The sequence below is a fragment of the Arachis duranensis genome, chromosome 10 (genome assembly GCF_000817695.3).
Source record: "Arachis duranensis cultivar V14167 chromosome 10, aradu.V14167.gnm2.J7QH, whole genome shotgun sequence".
NCBI classification, from domain to species: Eukaryota; Viridiplantae; Streptophyta; class Magnoliopsida; order Fabales; family Fabaceae; genus Arachis; species Arachis duranensis.
In genome coordinates, this window is record NC_029781.3 from 60,824,180 (window position 1) to 60,842,348 (window position 18,169).

General features: G+C 39.9%; 2 protein-coding genes and 1 pseudogene across 2 annotated transcripts; 1 reads left to right on the top strand and 2 right to left on the bottom strand.

Moving 5' to 3' along the window:
• Positions 1 to 8,314: 8,314 nt before the first annotated feature.
• LOC107469820 (uncharacterized) lies at positions 8,315 to 9,466 on the bottom strand. The gene is made up of 2 exons (XM_016089196.1): positions 8,547 to 9,466; positions 8,315 to 8,330 (listed from the first exon to the last, which is right to left on the bottom strand). Exons 1-2 carry the CDS (start codon positions 9,464 to 9,466, stop codon positions 8,315 to 8,317), a joined length of 936 nt encoding a protein of 311 aa, XP_015944682.1.
• Positions 9,467 to 10,140: 674 nt separating this feature from the next.
• Positions 10,141 to 11,118, bottom strand: LOC107469819 (uncharacterized). Its single transcript, XM_016089195.1, has one exon. It carries the CDS (start codon positions 11,116 to 11,118, stop codon positions 10,141 to 10,143), a length of 978 nt encoding a protein of 325 aa, XP_015944681.1.
• A 43-nt stretch (positions 11,119 to 11,161) lies between these two features.
• On the top strand, positions 11,162 to 17,161 carry LOC107469818 (uncharacterized; annotated as a pseudogene).
• Positions 17,162 to 18,169: the final 1,008 nt, after the last annotated feature.

Consider the following 18,169-nt stretch of genomic DNA (forward strand, 5'->3'; position numbering starts at 1 on the left):
GATTTGATGGCCCAAATTGGCGTCCAAACACCTAGCAAAGACCCTTTTCTGGCGTAAAACGTCAGAACTGGCACCAAAATTGGAGTTAAACGCCCAAACTGGCACCAAAACTAGTGTTTAAACTCCAAGCAGAGCCTATGCACGTGAAAGCTTCAATGCTCAGCCCAAACACACACCATGTGGGCCCCAGAAGTGGATTTTTGCACTATCTACTCATTTTCTGTAAACCTAGTTCACTAGTTTAGTATAAATAGCACTTTTTACCATTGTATTCACATCTTTGGACCATTCTTCGATCCTTAGATCAGGTCTTGGAACCCTATTTTGAATGCATTATGCTATTTGGGGAGGCTGGCCATTCAGCCATGGCTAGACCTTGTTCTTATGTATTTTCTAACGGTAGAGTTTCTACACCTCATAGATTAAGGTGAGGAGCTCTGCTGTTCCTCGAGTATTAATGCAAGTATTATTGTTTCTCTATTCAGTTCACGCATACTTCTTCTCCAGGATATACTCTCGTACTTAATTCAGTTAAGTCAAAATGAAGGGGTGACCCATGACAATCACCCAATCTTCGTTACTCGCTTAACCAAGATCCGCGTGCCTGACAACCACAAAGCGGTCTAGATGATGTTCAACATAGTCATTGGACAACAGCTGGAGTATACCCTCTTTGGTCTCTAACCCACATATCTGAGTCACCTTTCCTGACAACAGAGCATTCGAATCTGTGAAGTTAGAATGATACATGCTTGGAAAGACAACATGGGCATTCTAAAACAAAAGGGCAGAATGGGAATTTCACACTTCCAGAGGACCCCATCAATAGAGCACGTGCAAAGAAGCTCAAGGAGAGTTTTGGAAACCTGGCAGTGCTTGTGCATATGGAGTTACATCAAGTTCTAACCAAGGAAGAATGGGCAAGGCCCATTGGGCTAAGTCAGGATAGCAAGAAGCCCAATAATGCTTTCCGAATTCAGTGGGAGGCATAATTTATTTTTAAATTTCGAAATTCTAGACTCTTGTTTTAGTTTTTTATGTGGTCAAAAGTTTGTTAGAAGACTTATTTTAAATCTGTTATGCTTAGTAGTATTTTTAGGGATTTTAAATTTAAATCAAATATGATCTAATCCAATAAGATCAAATCTGATTTAAATTAGTTATCTTATCTTTTAGTTAATTGTTAGGTGCCTATTTAAACACCTTTGGTGAGACAATTTACATAACTTTGATAAATAAATTTCAGTTGCTTTTAAGCACTTTTTATTGTGTGAGAAGTGAGATAAGTGATTTGCTTCACTTGTTGCATGAGGAAGATTGGAGGATCCAACACTAAGGTGATCTGCGTGGTGGTTTCTTCCAGTTTTCGCCCCTCTGATCTAGGTTGTCAAGGACAAGTTCTTTGAAGGTCTAGTAGGGAATTCTTTCCGGTGACCTAGGTTACTAAGAACAGGTATCTTAGAGGTCTAGTAGGAAAAATCCATTTATCTATTCTTTTTAAATTCCTTATCATCTGGTATTAGTTACAGGTCGTACGTAAATTCTTATTTATCTACACATTCCATGGGTCTTGTTTAATCTCTTTATTTTTCTCTTCAATTTCTGCAATTTACTTTAGATAAAAAAAGCGAAAAAAAAACTCTTCCTTAAATTCTATTACTGCAATTCCAGTTAACAAAAAATATAAACGTTTAAAAAAAGCAAAAAAAAAAACAAAATTTTAAATTTTCCCGTTGTTTATCTTTTCAAATTTTCCTTGGGTTCCACTTAGGATCTAATTTTGCTAGTTTTTGTCATCCTAGTATCACTCTTTGTTTCCTTTTTTTCACATACTTTATTTGTCTTCTTGTCAAGTTGAATTTTTCTATCATTCAGATTATCTTAGTTTGGTGTCTCAATTCCTCATCTTCCGAAGTGCAACTTGTTAAGGCAACCCAAGAATGGAAAAAGGCAAGAGTGGTAAGCTCATCAGAGGGTAAAAGCCACGTATTGAGTGAAACACGAGTGTCCTATTCCAAGTGATACACGTGAGAAGAGTGCTGTAAGGTCTTTTCTTTTATAGGTTCATTGATGGCTAACACTGAAGGGAACCCCGATCCACAACTAACTTTCCGCCTCGACGCATTTTCCAGCATCCTTACAGGGATTCAACAACGTCTTGATGACATGGATTCTCGAATTAACTCTTTTTTCCCTAGGCGAAAAGTACGGTCATGAGAATCTATTCATAATGATTTTACGGAGTCTGAGGAGGAGACTTCATCCAGATCCTGCCATCATAGACAACCGGTAGATGTTGATAATAACCTTAATGCTATCAAGATGCGCATCCCAGAATTTAAAGGCAGAAGTGACCCTGAGGCGTACCTGGAATAGGAACGCAAGGTAGAGCTCCTATTTCAGGGTCATAACTACACAGATGTAAAAAAGGTAAGGTGATAAACGAAATTTAGCATGCCGATATAGAATTCAATAATGGATATAATCGTGAGTATAGTCTAATCGACATTCAAACTTCGCATCAAACAATCCTACAATCTATAACCGAGAGTACTAGTCTCCCGAGTCGTCCTCCCTTGGAATTGCTAGAGAATGCATATTATTGATTAGGAAGCCTTGTTATGATTCTTTTGAAGTTTAGCGAAAGTAGATGACAAACAATCAATATTAGAAGACTTGGCCTAGGGTTGGCATTAGAAATTCTATCATTATAGTTTCCTTCAATGACGATAACAATTAAGCTTTGCTTCACTTAGTTAACCCCTAGGTATAGAGGAAAGTCAAATGAGAGTAACTAACTTGAGTCACAAGTCCTAGTTTTACCCTAGGGAAATCTAGCTTTAGTGTACTCCAAGTCAATTAGCAATTCCTAATTTCAAATTAACAATTGACATTAACTATTCAACTTTTTCTAATGGTCCAAACCCTATGCCAAGTAAGAAAATTTTTACTCCATATCTAGTGTTGGCATTTTATCAAACAATTGATGAGAAAGGATGAAAGACATAGTAAGAATGAGAAGAAATTTAGAATTAAAAGTACTTCAACACAAGAAATTAACAACAATCAACAAAGAACAACAATAGAAATGAACTTTTCAAGGAATTGATAGAATCCAAAACTACAAAGTTGAATCTAAGATCTATAAGAATTGAACAATTATAAGCACTAATTGAGATTAGAGAAGAGGATCTATAACATGAACAAAGTAAATTGAGAGTTGCAATAGATCTCACCAAGGAATGGTTGAGAATTGAGAAATTGAAGAAGATGAACCCTAATGAGAGGTTGGAATCTCTCTCTCTACCCAAGAGTGTAACTACCCCTAGGAAAATATCTAGAACAATGTAAAAATGAGCAAAAAGTCCCCTAACCCTTCAACCCTTGGTCTTTTTTTAAGCTTTTCCCGCCAAGGCACTTCCCCAAAATGGGATCTCCAACTGTCTCCACGCCCACGTCACGTGACCTTTAAAAAATCATATTCAAGCATCGGTGCGCACGCGCAGTGTACGCGTGCGTGCCACTGGGGCATCTTGCAATTTGCGCGGAAGCGTGACATACGCGAACGCGCCCATGAGGGGTCATGGCTTAGCCGCTACATGCGCCAGCTCGTAGCTTGGCTCCTGACTTTGGCTTCTGGCTGCGCAATCCACGCGGGCGCGCCAAGTACGCACACGTGCCCTTGCTTAAGTTTCCAAAGCTCATTTTCTCATGCTCCTTCCCTTTGCACCCACTTTCCTTCTCTCTTATGGGTCATCCCTGCCCTATATTCTGAAACCACTTAACACACAGGTCACGGCATCAAATGGCACCAAGAGAGGATTAGAAATGTATCTAGTTTAGTGCAAAATAAGCATGTTTTCATCCGTGAGGCAAAAATTAGGAAAGGAGCACAAAGTCATGTATTTTCATATGAAAAGCGTGTGGAATCATTGATAAAACCCTTGAAATCAATACAAGATAAACCCTAAAAGTGGGGTTTATCAACCTCCCCACACTTAGATTCTAGCATGTCCTCATCCTTAGAGAAATGCAAAAGACCGAAGGATCATAAAGGTATAAGACTCATGAGGTGTAATCTACTTACATGAATGCAACTATGACTAGTGCTACTATCTACTTAGTTAGGAGCAAATCACCCTTCCTAAGATACATTCAAGCATATAGGGCAAGATAGTGGGCAATGCATGAGACTTACCAATTTTTAATCATCAAAGTGAAATATACACAAGTGTTTACACTCTATTCGCCCAAGTTTTTAGGGTTGATTCTCTCAATTCTCTCCTAATCATGCTTTCCAAGATTTGTTTTCCATCTAACAATCAACATTTATTCCATCCATGCATACAAGTATCATGAGGTCTTTTCTTTAGGTTGTAATGGGGCTAGGGTCAAGGTAGGATGCATATTTGGTTAAGTGAGCTTGAAATTTGAATCTTTGATAAGCTTAAACTTCCCACCTACCCTATGACATCCTATACAATTTCAAAGCTAACCTAACTACCCATTCTTCACTTTTTCACATACTCATGTATCCCTTTTCATTTCACAACACTCATGCATTGAATGTATTGAGCTACACTTTGCTTTGGGGCATTTTATTCCCTTTTTATTTCTTTCTTTTTCTTCTTTTCCTTTCTTTTTCTACAATTTTTTTTGTTTTCCATATATTTTTTTTCTTTTTCTTTTCTTTTCTCATTTTTTTTATATACAAGAGTATCAATGCATAAGGTTTTACATTTGATCAATACATGAGTATGTGCCCAATTCCCAATATTTTCAATAACGATACAAAACTACCCTTTTTCCCAACCAATGTCCCAAGTTTTTCCCACTCTTGAATGATGCTCACACGCACTAGCCTAAGCTAATCAAAGATCCAAATAAGGACATTTATTGTTTTCCGCTTTAAGGCTTGTAATGTGCTAAAATAAGAATAAGTGGGTTAAGCGTAGGCTCAAATCTGGCTAACAATGGTTGTTACAAGGTAAGGCTATTTGGATAAGTGAGCTAATGAATTGATGGCCTCAATCATATAAATGCATGAATACAAGGAATAACAAACATATAGACTCAAACAAAGCAAGGATCACACTCATAGAGAGAGAACAATTGCACACAAGAAAGAAAATAAGTGACTATACGATGTAGCCACACAACAAGGCTCAAAGCTCACTAGCTTGTGTTCTTAACTCAAAATCCATGTTCCAAAGTACAATCTTCAAACAAGTTTAGCATCAAAAATTTCAAAATTGGCAATGTCAAGGTTGCCCCAAAATCTTAGTTTTGCCCTAAGGTATTAGTTTCCTAGGAGAGAGTTCTTTGTTCCAACCAAGTAAATTTATAATGCAAATGGTGTCGAAGAAAACCTAATCATGCAACCTATCCTAACTACAAAGGAGTTCTAAAATTTATTCGGGTGTTACCTACGGAGATCGGTCAGCCGACCTCCCCACACTTAAAACTTAGCACGGTCCTCCGTGCTATAGGTGATGCGCAATGGGTGGTCGAGTCCTGAGTGTCCTTCATCTCCTTTGTCATCGCTATTTCCGCTTGAGGTTGCAATAGATGTGGAGATATCCGGCTCCTCCATAGGTGAGGCGACAATGCTTAAAAGCTTCTCCACGTGAGCATATCGGCGCTAGTTACGCCTCTCATAACGGTCCAACTTCTTGTGAAGGTCTTCAAGGCGTTGGGTGGCTGATTTTTGTGGTGTGGATGAAGTGGTAGTGTTGCGAGTGGGGGTGGTCATTCCAAGGTCCTTGGTAACTTCCGGAGGCTTGAGGCACCTCTTAGTTGGAATAACATCGCCCTCGACCGGGATTGAGGTCCTCCTATCTTTAGCCTCGCAGTGGACACCGGCTGCCGCGACTAATTTGGTCACCATAGCGGGGAAGGGTAAGTTTCCCTTAACATGAATGCGCCCCATGGATTGTCGAATGGCATGCAGAATGTCGACCGGTTTCTCGGTTAAGATGCACCATACCAATAAGGCAAGCTCGGCGGTAATGGATGACCCATGGGTGCTCGGGAGCACGTAGTGAGCTAGGATTTGGGCCCATGTCGCGGCTTCTTGAGTGAGGAAACGTGCATCTAAACCCTTTGGTCATTGCTTTATGGTCCCTCGAATCCAACATGCTTCGGGCAAAGCTATTACGCCGAGGAACACGCTCCAATCGAACTCACGTTCATCGCATGCTGACAAAACTTCTTGATAGGCGTCATATCCATCCGCTAATGACCCAATCTTAAGTACTCCTTGGATGGCTTCCACTATGACTGATACTTGCTTTCGGTGCACAAAGATTGATGTGAGAAGGGGTGAGTGGTAATTGGAGTAAAACTCCACCACCCATGATAAATTGACCTCCTTTGGTTGCCTCAAGATGAATCTCCATTGCCTCCGGTCAATGTGGGGCATCACTATCGGAGTGAGGTGGGCTGGTAGGACTAGAAGGAGCTCCGGGTGATAATTTCGCTCAATCATCCTTGAGTAGACAAGTTCATAATAGCGGTTAGGGAACTTGTTTGAATCCTTTGGAGGGTTGTTCTTCTCTAAAGCATCAACGGGGCCCTTAGCCTTCTTTAGGAGGGGCTTGACCGTTGGTCCTTGGCGCGCGCTGTTAGTGGTTGGCTTCTTCGGGGCTTTCCCTTTGTTCTTTTTGATGACCATCTGGCTAGTCGATCAAGCATTTGATCGATGAATGGTAGTAGGAAGTGATCTTTTCTTGTGGCCGCATTCAATCTCCGGTAATCTATGCATACCCTCCAAGAATTTTGCACCCTTGTTGCTATGAGTTCGCCGCTTTCATTTTTGATCGTAGTCACCCCGGATTTCTTTGGCACCACTTGGACCGGGCTCACCTACCCGCTATCCGAGATGGGATAGATGATGTCCGCTTCAAGTAGTCGGGTGACCTCCTTCTTCACAACCTCAAGAATGGTTGGATTAAGTCTCTTTTGAGGTTGTCGGACCGGTCTTGCTCTTTCTTCAAGAAATATGTGGTGCTCGCATACTTGGGGGCTTATTCCCACTAGATCCACCAAACTCCATGATGGAGCACAGAAAGTGGTGAATTAAAAATTATTAAATTAATTACATTGCCAGTATAGTTCTTAACTCACCGAAAATCTGCCTATCAATTTAGAAATATGTCACAGAGAATTTAAATTAAAAATTACTGGGAGTTTGAGTTCCAGGCCGTCTCCCAACGAGTTGCAGGAAAGTGTGCTATTTTATTAATTAGATGTTTCCAAAAAGTTGAGTTAAGTAGATGGAAAATTAAATTGAGGAAATTTGAATAATATAAATAAAAGCCTTGACTGGGAGTTAATTAGTTGGAATCTCTATTATTGATGGAGTGATTTTAGGATTAATTTATAATTAATGGTTGTTCTGTTTAGTTATCCTTTACTAGGTAAAGGAAAGTCAAACAAGTTGGAATGATAGATCTGTTCACGAGTTGCAACCCACTTAGTTCAAAGGGATTGGTGTTAGTGACAAGATAGCAATCCAACAGTTTACCCAATTACAAATTCCCTTTCAATCCTTCCAACTCAAGAGTTCCTTTCAATCAACTCCCCATCAAGTGAGGGGAACTACTCGCTCATTGTAAATAATAAATCCATAACATATGAAAGGGAATTAAAAGAAGAAATGATTATTGGAAGGTAAAATGGATTAAAATGAAAGAAATAATTCTTGTATTAAATAATCATAAAAGTATTCAAATGACAAAATTGAACAAAGCAAATAACATGAAAGAAATAAACCAAGTTAAGAGAACGAACTAGAATGACGAAGTCTTGATGAGGAAATAACTCTTCTCAATGTTCCAATGCTAAGACCAATTGAAAATTAAATTCTAAAACCTAAAGAGAAAAACCTAGAGGAGGAGTGAAAACTAGATCTAAAACTGAAAACTGTGTAGAATGAATGTTGTATTCTGTTTCTGCATGTTCTCTGGCTCTAGTCTGCTGTTCCGGGACAAAAACTGGGTCGAAATCAGGTCCAAAATTGCCCCCAGCGAATTCTACAGATTATGCAGATAGCACATGTCACGCGATCGCGTCACCCATGCGGACGCGTCACTCGCGCTTTTCCATGCCACGCGTCCGCGTCATCCACACTACCGCGTCGCTTGAGCTTTTCCAATCCGCGCGGCCGCGTGAGCCATGCAGCCGCGTCACTGCGATTTGCTCCCCTTTGCGCGGTCACGTGAGCCATGCGACCGCGTCACTTCTCACTGGTTATCTTCTCAAATTCTTGTGTTCCTTCCATTTTTGCCAGCTTCTTTTCCAATCTCCCATTCATTCATGCCCTGTAAAGCCTGAAACACTCAACACACAGATCACGGTATCGAATGGAATAAAGGAGAATTAAAAATACATAATTAAAGTCTCTAAGAAGCAGTTTTCAACCATGTAATAAATTCAGGAAGGAAATCTAAATGCATGCTAATTTAATGAATAAGTGGGTAAGGATCATGATAAAACCACACAATTAAACACAATATAAACCATAAAATAGTGGTTTATCACTCCACCTGATTGCCCTTTTATTTTTCCTCAAGACATCTAGCAACTTTTCTTCTTGTTGAGGGGTTAGCTCTTTTGCAATTATCACGGGGAGCTTGTGGGCTTCATCAAGATATGAGTACTTTAGGTGGGGTGGTAGTGGCTTCAATTCCATCTTTTTGTCATGATTTGAAGTTTGAATTTCTGGATGGTTTGTATAGTGTGTGGTGTTTGCTTTGCTTGGATCTTCATTTGCTTCTTCAATCATGTACTTCTCATCCAACTTTGCAAGGTGCACTTCGGCAACAATGTTGTCGATTGGATCACACCAGAATAGAGAGTGATTCTCCGGTGGGTGCTTCATTGCTTCTTCTAGGCTAAAACTCACGACTCTCCCATCTATCTCAAATGAGTAGGTTCCCGAGTAGGCATCTAGCTTGAATCTAGAAGTCCTCAAAAATGGTCTTCCAAGTAGGATGGATGAGACTCTCTTGGGTTCACTTGATGGCATCTCGAGGACATAGAAGTCAATCGGAAACACCAACCCTTTGATATTCACCAATATATCTTCCGCAACACCCATCACGGTTATTATGCTTTTGTCCGCTAGAACAAATCTTGCCGTCGACCTTTTTAATGGTGGTAACTTCAATACCCGGTAGACGGAGAGAGGCATAATGCTAACACATGCACCAAGATCACACATGCAATCTAGGAATTGAACTCCATTGACGGTGCAAGTGACCATGCAAGGGCCCAGATCATCACACTTTTCAGGCAATGCTCCCATCAAAGCGGAAATAGAACTTCCCAATGGGATAGTCTCCAATTCAAGAATTCTATCCTTGTTCATGCATAGATCTTTGAGGAATTTTGCATATCTAGGTACTTGATGGATAGCATCAAAGAGGGGGATGGTTACCTCAACTTTTTTGAACGTTTCTATCATTTTAGGATCAAATTCTATGCGCTTCTTAGCTTTCTTTGCAAGTGTCAGAAATGGGAGTGGTTGAGCAATTTCTTCTTCCAAAGTTCACTTAGTCTTGAGGGTCTCTTTTGTTGATTGAGTTTCTTCATCCTCAACTATGAGTCTATGACTTGTGGTGTCTCCTATTCCACTACCTCTTCTATATCTATTCCCTCTGCCTCTTGAGCGGTTGTGATGGGATTTGAATCCTTTGCCTCCTTCTCTTCTAATTGAGTTCTGGATCTTAGGGAGATGGCATTGATGCCTCCCTTAGGATTGGGTTGAGGTTGAGAGGGGATGACGCTTGGATTTGGGGGTTGAGGAGTGGGAATGGATGGTGGGTCCATGCGTGCAAGAAGAGCTTGTAGTGTAGAGGTGAGGCCGGAAGCAAGTGTGTTTTGAAGTTCCTTTTGGCCTTGGATGATGGTCCGGAGTGTATCATCTTGGTTAGGGGAGGTGGACGGGTATGTAAGTTGAGGGGCTTGTGATTGGTTGGGTGGTGGTCTTTGGTGTGGTGGTTGGTATGTTTGGTAGTTCCTTACTTGGTTTTGTTGGTTGTATAGTTGGTTTTGTTAGGCATATAGTGGTCGGTTTTGGGAGTTGTTGTTGTTCCATCTTTGACTTCCTCCATTGTTGTTGTTGTCTCTATTTCCTTGTTAATGATTGTCCCTCCAATTTTGATTGTAATTGTCACTCCCTTGATTGTAGGTTCCTCCTTGATAGGGGTACCCTTGGTTAGGATTACCGCCTTGGTAGTATCCTTGATTTGGGCGGTCATAGAAATTGTGAGTAGCTGCCAAAGTGTTGTTTTCTTGAAGACTTGGGCACTCATCTGTGTAGTGGAAATAGCAAGAACAAATTCCACACACTTTCTGAGGAACCAATTGTTGATTGTGTTGTTGAGGGGGTGGTGGAGGTTGATGTTGATATGGTTGTTGTTGTTGTTGCGGTTGTTGTTGGTTCAATTGGAGTTGCTTTAGGATGGATGTCATTTCGCTGAAGGATTTGGTTAGAGCGGTAGTCTCGCTACTAGTTGATACCTCATTCACGGTTTTTGGGCGGTTGACTCTTCGTCTAACATGTTGATTGGATTCGGCTAAGTCAATGATAAGTTGCCATGCCTCTTCCGCTGTTTTATATTTAGACAAAGAACCATTGCTAGAGGTGTCCAAGAGAGTTCTATCTTGTTCCCGCATCCCTTGGCATATGTATACAAGCAACACTTGAGTGTCAATCATGTGATTAGGGCATGCGTCTAGTAGCTTACAAAACCGTTCCCAATACTCATATAGTGGTTCCGTTTCACTTTGTACAATGCATGACATTTCCTTCCTTAGCCTATCCATCTTTTCCAGGGGCAAGAATTTATCCAAAAACCCTCTTCTAAGCAAGTCCCAATCCGAAGTGACTTCATTAGATAGAGTGTAGAACCATTCTTTAGCCTTGTCCTCAGGAGAGAAAGGAAAAGCAAACAACCCTATAGCAACTTCATCGGATCCTTCTCGTCTAGTTGTTGAGCATATACGATGAAAATCTTTGAGATGTCGAATAGGGTCTTGTACAAGAAGTCCATGGAACTTAGGTAGGAGGTTGATCAAAGCGGTCTTGAGAGTAACTCTCCTTGGAGCGACCATGGTGTTAGTACCTAAAGCAAAAGAAGAGTTATTAGTGATATTGATGGGAGAATGGTTATTGCCTTCTTCGAGTGACGGTTCAATATTCACTTCTAGTAAGGTTGGTGAGGTGGTAAAGACCTTTTCACCTTTCCCAAAACTTAACTGCCTCCGAGCTTGTCTAATGTGGAGCAAAGTTCGTTCTATTTCTGGATCAAATGGGACTAAGCTCGGATTCGGTTGTGAACGCGTCATACAATGAAGGAGAAGTAAAACTCATGGTAATGAAGGGAGATTAGTTACTTGAACAAAGAATCACAAATAAATGCAACTATGTACATATGCACATATTTACTCTAAACAATAACATGGCACACTAAGCAATTCCCCGGCAACGGCGCCATTTTGATAAACGAAATTTAGCATGCCGATATAGAATTCAATAATGGATATAATCGTGAGTATAGTCTAATAGACATTCAAACTTCGCATCAAACAATCCTACAATCTATAACCGAGAGTACTAGTCTCCCGAGTCGTCCTCCCTTGGAATTGCTAGAGAATGCATATTATTGATTAGGAAGCCTTGTTATGATTCTTTTGGAGTTTAGCGAAAGTAGATGACAAATAATTAATATTAGAAGACTTGGCCTAGGGTTGGCATTAGAAATTCAATCATTATAGTTTCCTTCAATGATGATAACAATTAAGCTTTGCTTTACTTAGTTAACCCCTAGGTATAGAGGAAAGTCAAATGAGAGTAACTAACTTGAGTCACAAGTCCTAGTTTTACCGTAGGGAAATCTAGCTTTAGTGCACTCCAAGTCAATTAGCAATTCCTAATTTCCAGTTAACAATTGACATTAACTATTCAACTTTTTCTAATGGTCCAAACCCTATCGCAAGTAAGAAAATTTTTACTCCATATCTAGTGTTGCCATTTTATCAAACAATTGATGAGCAAGGATGAAAGACATAGTAAGAATGAGAAGAAATTTAGAATTAAAAGTACTTCAACACAAGAAATTAACAACAATCAACAAAGAACAACAATAGAAATAAACTTTTCAAGGAATTGATAGAATCCAAAACTACAAAGTTGAATCTAAGATCTATGAGAATTGAACAATTATAAACACTAATTGAGATTAGAGAAGAGGAACTATAACATGAACAAAGTAAATTGAGAGTTGCAATAGATCTCACCAAGGAATGGTTGAGAATTGAGAAATTGAAGAAGATGACCCTTAATGAGAGGTTCGAATCTCTCTCTCTACCCAAGAGTGTAACTACCACTAGGAAAATATCTAGAACAATGTAAAAATGAGCAAAAAGTCCCCTAACCCTTCAACCCTTGGTCTTTTTTTAAGCTTTTTCCGCCAAGGCACTTCCCCAAAATGGGATCTCCAACTGTCTCCACGCCCACGTCACGTGATCTTTAAAAAATCATATTCGAGCATCGGCGCGCACGCGCAGAGTACGCGCGCGCGCCACTGGGGCATCTTGCAATTTGCGCGGAAGCGTGACGTACGCGAACGCGCCCATGGGGGTCATGGCTTAGCTGCTACACGCGCCTGCTCGTAGCTTGGCTCCTGACTTTGGCTTCTGGCTGCGCAATCCACGCGGGCGCGCCAAGTACGCGCACGCGCCCTTGCTGAAGTTTCCAAAGCTCATTTTCTCATGCTCCTTCCCTTTGCCCCCACTTTCCTTCTCTCTTCCGGGTCATTCCTGCCCTATATTCTGAAACCACTTAACACACAGGTCACGGCATCGAATGGCACCAAGAGAGGATTAGAAATGTATCTAGTTTAGTGCAAAATAAGCATGTTTTCATCCGTGAGGAAAAAATTAGGAAAGGAGCACAAAGTCATGTATTTTCATATGAAAAGCGTGTGGAATCATTGATAAAACCCTTGAAATCAATACAAGATAAACGCTAAAAGTAGGGTTTATCATAAGGCTAGCGGCTGTTGAATTCTCAGATTAAGCCCTTGTCTCGTGGGCCGATCTGGACAAACAGAGGAGGCGGAATGGAAAACCACCAATTCTGTCTTGGGAAAAGATGAAGAAGGTCATGCGACAATGCTTTGTCCCTTCTTACTACTACAGGGAGCTACATCAATGGCTCCAACGGTTATACCAAGGTTCTAAGTCTGTAGATGAGTATCATAAGGAGATGGAGATGCTGTTAATCCAAGCAAACATTGAGGAGGAGTCTGAGGCTACTATGGCACGTTTCTTGAGTGGGCTGAACCGAGACATTGCAAATACTGTAGAACATCTCCCATTTGTGACTATGGAAGACTTGGTGAACCTAGCTATCAAAGTGGAAAGACAGCAAAAGGCGAAAGGGCTGCATAATTCTACTTCAAGGTGGATTTGAGAGGTGCTAATTTCAGGGAAAAGACTAGATCCGAACCTACCGAATCAAAGGAGAAGCCCACAGAGCAGCACAGGAAGCCGCACAGACCTAATTCCACTTCTAAACCTCCTGCACGGCATCGTGATATTACCTGCTTTAAGTGCCGCGGATTAGGCCATTATACTTCTGAGTGTCCAAATAAAAAGACCATGGTAATTAAAGCAAATGATATTTTCTCAGAATCTGATAACTCAGATGGGTGTAAAGACGTGCCACATGCAGATGATGCTACAAATAATGAAGATATAGTTAAGTATGCTGTTAGTGGCGAGACCCTTGTTACTAGGCGGATCTTAAATGTACAAGCCAAGGATGATCGTCTAGAACAGTGAGAGAACATCTTTCATACAAAAGTTTTATTCGGAGGTAAGGTTGGACTCATGATCATTGATGCTGAAAGTCATACAAATGTTGCTAGCTCTACTTTGATCACAAAATTGGGGTTGAAATGCACCAAACACCCTAACCCTTACAAACTGGAGTGGCTAAGTGATGTTGGTGAGTTGAAGGTTATGAAGCAAGCCCGCATACAGTTCTCTATTGGAAGATATAGTGACGAGGTACTTTGTGACGTGGTTCCCATGCAGGCTTGTCATCTACTCCTAGGCCGTCCATGGCAGTATGATAGGAAGGTGGTCCATGATGGTTTTACAAAAAGATACTCCTTCACTTATCTTGGGAAGAAGATTACCCTTACACCTTTGACACCTAAATAAGTGTACCTAGAGCAACTAAGCATGCACAAATCTACTAAAGAGTCTTTAGGATGTGAGAAAATTGAAAAACAAGAGGGTAAAGAGAGGGCTTTGAGAGATGAAACGTGTGAGAAAAAAGAGTCAGGGTCTGAGTGAAAAAGAGAGTTCTAAAAGAGAAGCATTTGTGGAGAGTGAGAGTGCTCAAAAAATATGTTTCTACGCCAAAAAGAGGGATCTGAAGCATGCTAGTTTAGGGAAAAAACATTGGTGTTAGTACGATTTAGAGAGTCTTTACTTTCTACCATTGAAACTAACCATAACCTGCCTAGTACTTTTATTTCACTCTTGCAGAAATTTGGCGATGTATTTCTGGATGAGATGCCCTCAGGTTTACCTCCATTACGAGGCATTGAACATCAGATTGACTTTGTCCCCGGATCAAGCATTCCTAACTGGCTAGCTTACCGGACCAATCCTGAGGAGACGAAGGAACTGCAACAGCAAGTCGAGGACCTTTTGGCTAAGGGTTTTGTGAGAGAAAGCATAAGTCCTTGTGCTGTTCCGGTACTATTGGTGCCCAAGAGGGATGGCTCATGGAGGATGTGTGTTGATTGCAGATCTGTAAATAAGATTACGGTAAAGTATCGCCATCCTATTCCTAGACTTGATGATATGCTTGATGAATTGCATGGTTCTGTTATTTTTACTAAAATAGATTTAAGGAGTGGTTATCATCAAATACGAATGAAACTCAGTGATGAATGGAAAACAGCTTTCAAAACTAAATGTGGTTTGTCTGAGTGGTTAGTTATGCCATTTGGTTTGACTAATGCACCTAGTACATTCATGAGACTAATGAATCATGTTTTGCAAGAGTTTTTAGGTAAATTTGTTGTTGTTTATTTTGATGATATCCTTATCTACAGTAAATGTCTTGATGATCATATTTTGCATGTTCAATCTGTTTTAGAGGTACTTAGAAAGGAAAAATTGTATGCTAATCTCCAAAAGTGCTCGTTTTGTCTGAGTAAAGTCATATTCCAAAGTTTTGTGATAAGTTCTGTAGGAATTGAGGTAGATGACGAGAAGGTGAAGGCTATTAAAGAATGGCCCACACCTCAGAGTGTCTCTAATGTTAGAAGTTTTCATGGTCTTGCGGGTTTTTATCGGAGATTTGTTAAAGATTTTTCTACTATTGCTGCACCTTTAACTGAAATCATCAAGAAACATGTCAACTTTAAATGGGATCAGGAACAAGAACTTGCCTTTAACACCTTGAAAGAATTATTGTGTTCTGCCCCATTCTTATTTTTCCAGATTTTTCTAAAACTTTTGAAATCGAATGTGATGCTTCTGGAATTGGTATAGGTGCTATTTTGATGCAGGAAAAGTGAGCAATCGCCTATTTCAATGAGAAGTTGAATGGGGCCCGCCTCAACTACTCCACTTATGATAAAGAGCTTTATGCCTTGGTGCGAGCTTTGGAAGTGTGGCAGCATTATTTGCTACCTAAGGAATTTGTGGTACATACTAACCATGAATCTCTCAAACACTTGAAGGGCCAAGGGAAGCTGAACAAGAGACATGCAAAATGGATAGAATTCCTTGAATCCTTTCCATATATAATCGCCTATAAGCAAGGTAAAGAGAATGTGGTTGCTGATGCATTATCTAGAAGGTATTCCTTAATCACAACCCTTACTTCTAAACTGTTAGGTGTTGAGTGTATGAAGGAATTGTATGCAACTGATTCTGCTTTTACCTCTATCTATGTTGCATGTGAACATGGTTCATATAACAAATTCTATAAGCATGATGGCTTTCTTTTTCGGGGTAATAGAATTTGTGTACCTACTTGTTCTATTAGGGAGTTACTTGTTCTAGAATCACATAGTGGGGGTTTGATGGGTCATTTTGGTGTGCATAAGACTTTGGATGTTTTATCTGAGCATTTTTACTGGCCCCACATGCGTAAAGATGTTGAGAAATTTTGTGCTAAATGCATTGCATGTAAACAAGCTAAATCTAAGTCTTTACCACATGGTTTGTATACTCCTTTACATATTCCTGTGCATCCATGGGTTGATATTTCTATGGATTTTGTTCTTGGTTTGCCTAGAACTAGGAGAGATCGAGATAGCATTTTTGTTGTGGTAGATAGATTTAGTAAAATGGCTCATTTTATTGCTTGCCATAAAACTGATGATGCCACACATATTGCTGACCTATTCTTTCGAGAAGTTGTGTGGTTACATGGTGTTCCCCAAACTATTGTTTCTGATCGTGATGTCAAATTCTTAAGTCACTTTTGGAAAGTTTTATGGAGTAAGCTGAGAACAAAATTATTACACTCAACTACTTGTCACCCTCAAACTGATGGTCAAACTGAAGTCGTAAATAGGACATTGGGAACCTTATTGCGTGCTGTTGTTGGTAAGAATTTGAAAACCTGGGAAGATTGTTTACCTTTTATTCAGTTTACTTATAACAGGACAATCCATTCTTCCACTAGTTTTTCACCCTTTGAACTTGTCTATGGTTTTAATCCTCTCACTGTCTTAGATATAATGCCTTTACCTTTGAGTGATCTTATTAGTTAGATGAAGCTAGCAAGGCTGAGAAAATTAAAGCAATACATGCAAAGGCTCGTGACCAAATTAAGAGGAAGAACAAAACCACGACTGAAAGGGTTAACAAAAATTGAAAGCATATAGTCTTCGAACCAGGAGATTGGGTTTGGGTACATTTGAGGAAGGAGAGATTTCCTGCTCAGAGGAAGACTAAACTTGATGTTAGAGGGGATGGCCCATTCCAAGTGCTTGAGAAGATCAATGACAACACCTACAAGATTGACCTACCAGGTGAGTATAATGTCTCTGCTACTTTCAATGTTTTTTATCTCTCTCCTTTTGATATGGACACAGATTCGAGGATGAATCTTTTTTAGGAAAAAAGGGAATGATACATGCTCGAAAAGACAACAGGGGCATTCTAAGATAAAAGGGCAGAATAGGAATTTCACACTTCCAGAGGGCCCCATCACTAGAGCACGTGCAAAGAAGCTCAAGGAGAGTTTTGGAAACCTGGCAGCGCTTGTGCATATGGAATTACATCAAGTTTTAACCAAGGAAGAATAGGCAAGGCCCATTGGGCTAAGTCAGGACAGTAAGAAGCCCAATAATGCTTTCCGAATTCAGTGGGAGGCATAATTTATTTTTAAATTTCGAAATTCTAGACTCTTGTTTTAGTTTGTTATGTGGTCAAAAGTTTGTTAGAAGACTTATTTTAAATCTGTTATGCTTAGTAGTATTTTTAGGGATTTTAAATTTAAATCAAATCTGATCTAATCCAATAAGATCAAATCTGATTTAAATTAGTTATCTTATCTTTTAGTTAATTGTTAGGTGCCTATTTAAACACCGTTGGTGAGACAATTTACATAACTTTGATAAATAAATTTTAGTTGCTTTTAAGCACTTTTTATTGTGTGAGAAGTGAGGTGAGTGATTTGATGAGGACAATAGGATTGGATGAGGACAATAGGAAAGCAGAAGTTCAGAGGCAACAAAGCATCTCCAAACGCTTATCTGAAATTCCCACCAAGGAACTACATAAGTAACTTTATTTTATTTTATGTTTTGTTCTTCTTTTTTATTATCAAACCTCATAACCATTTGAATCCGCCTGACTGAAATTTACAAGATAACCATAGCTTGCTTCAAGCCGACAATCTCCGTCGGATCGACCCTTACTCATGTAAGGTATTACTTGGACGACCCAGTGCACTTGCTGGTCAGCTATGCGGAGTTGTGAAAAGTGTGAATCACAATTTTGCATACCATGTTTTCAGCACCCTTGCCGGGAATTGTTCGAGTTTGGACAACTGACGGTTCATCTTGCTGCTTAGATTGGGTAATTTTATTTTATGTTTAAGATTTTTATTTTTATTTTCGAA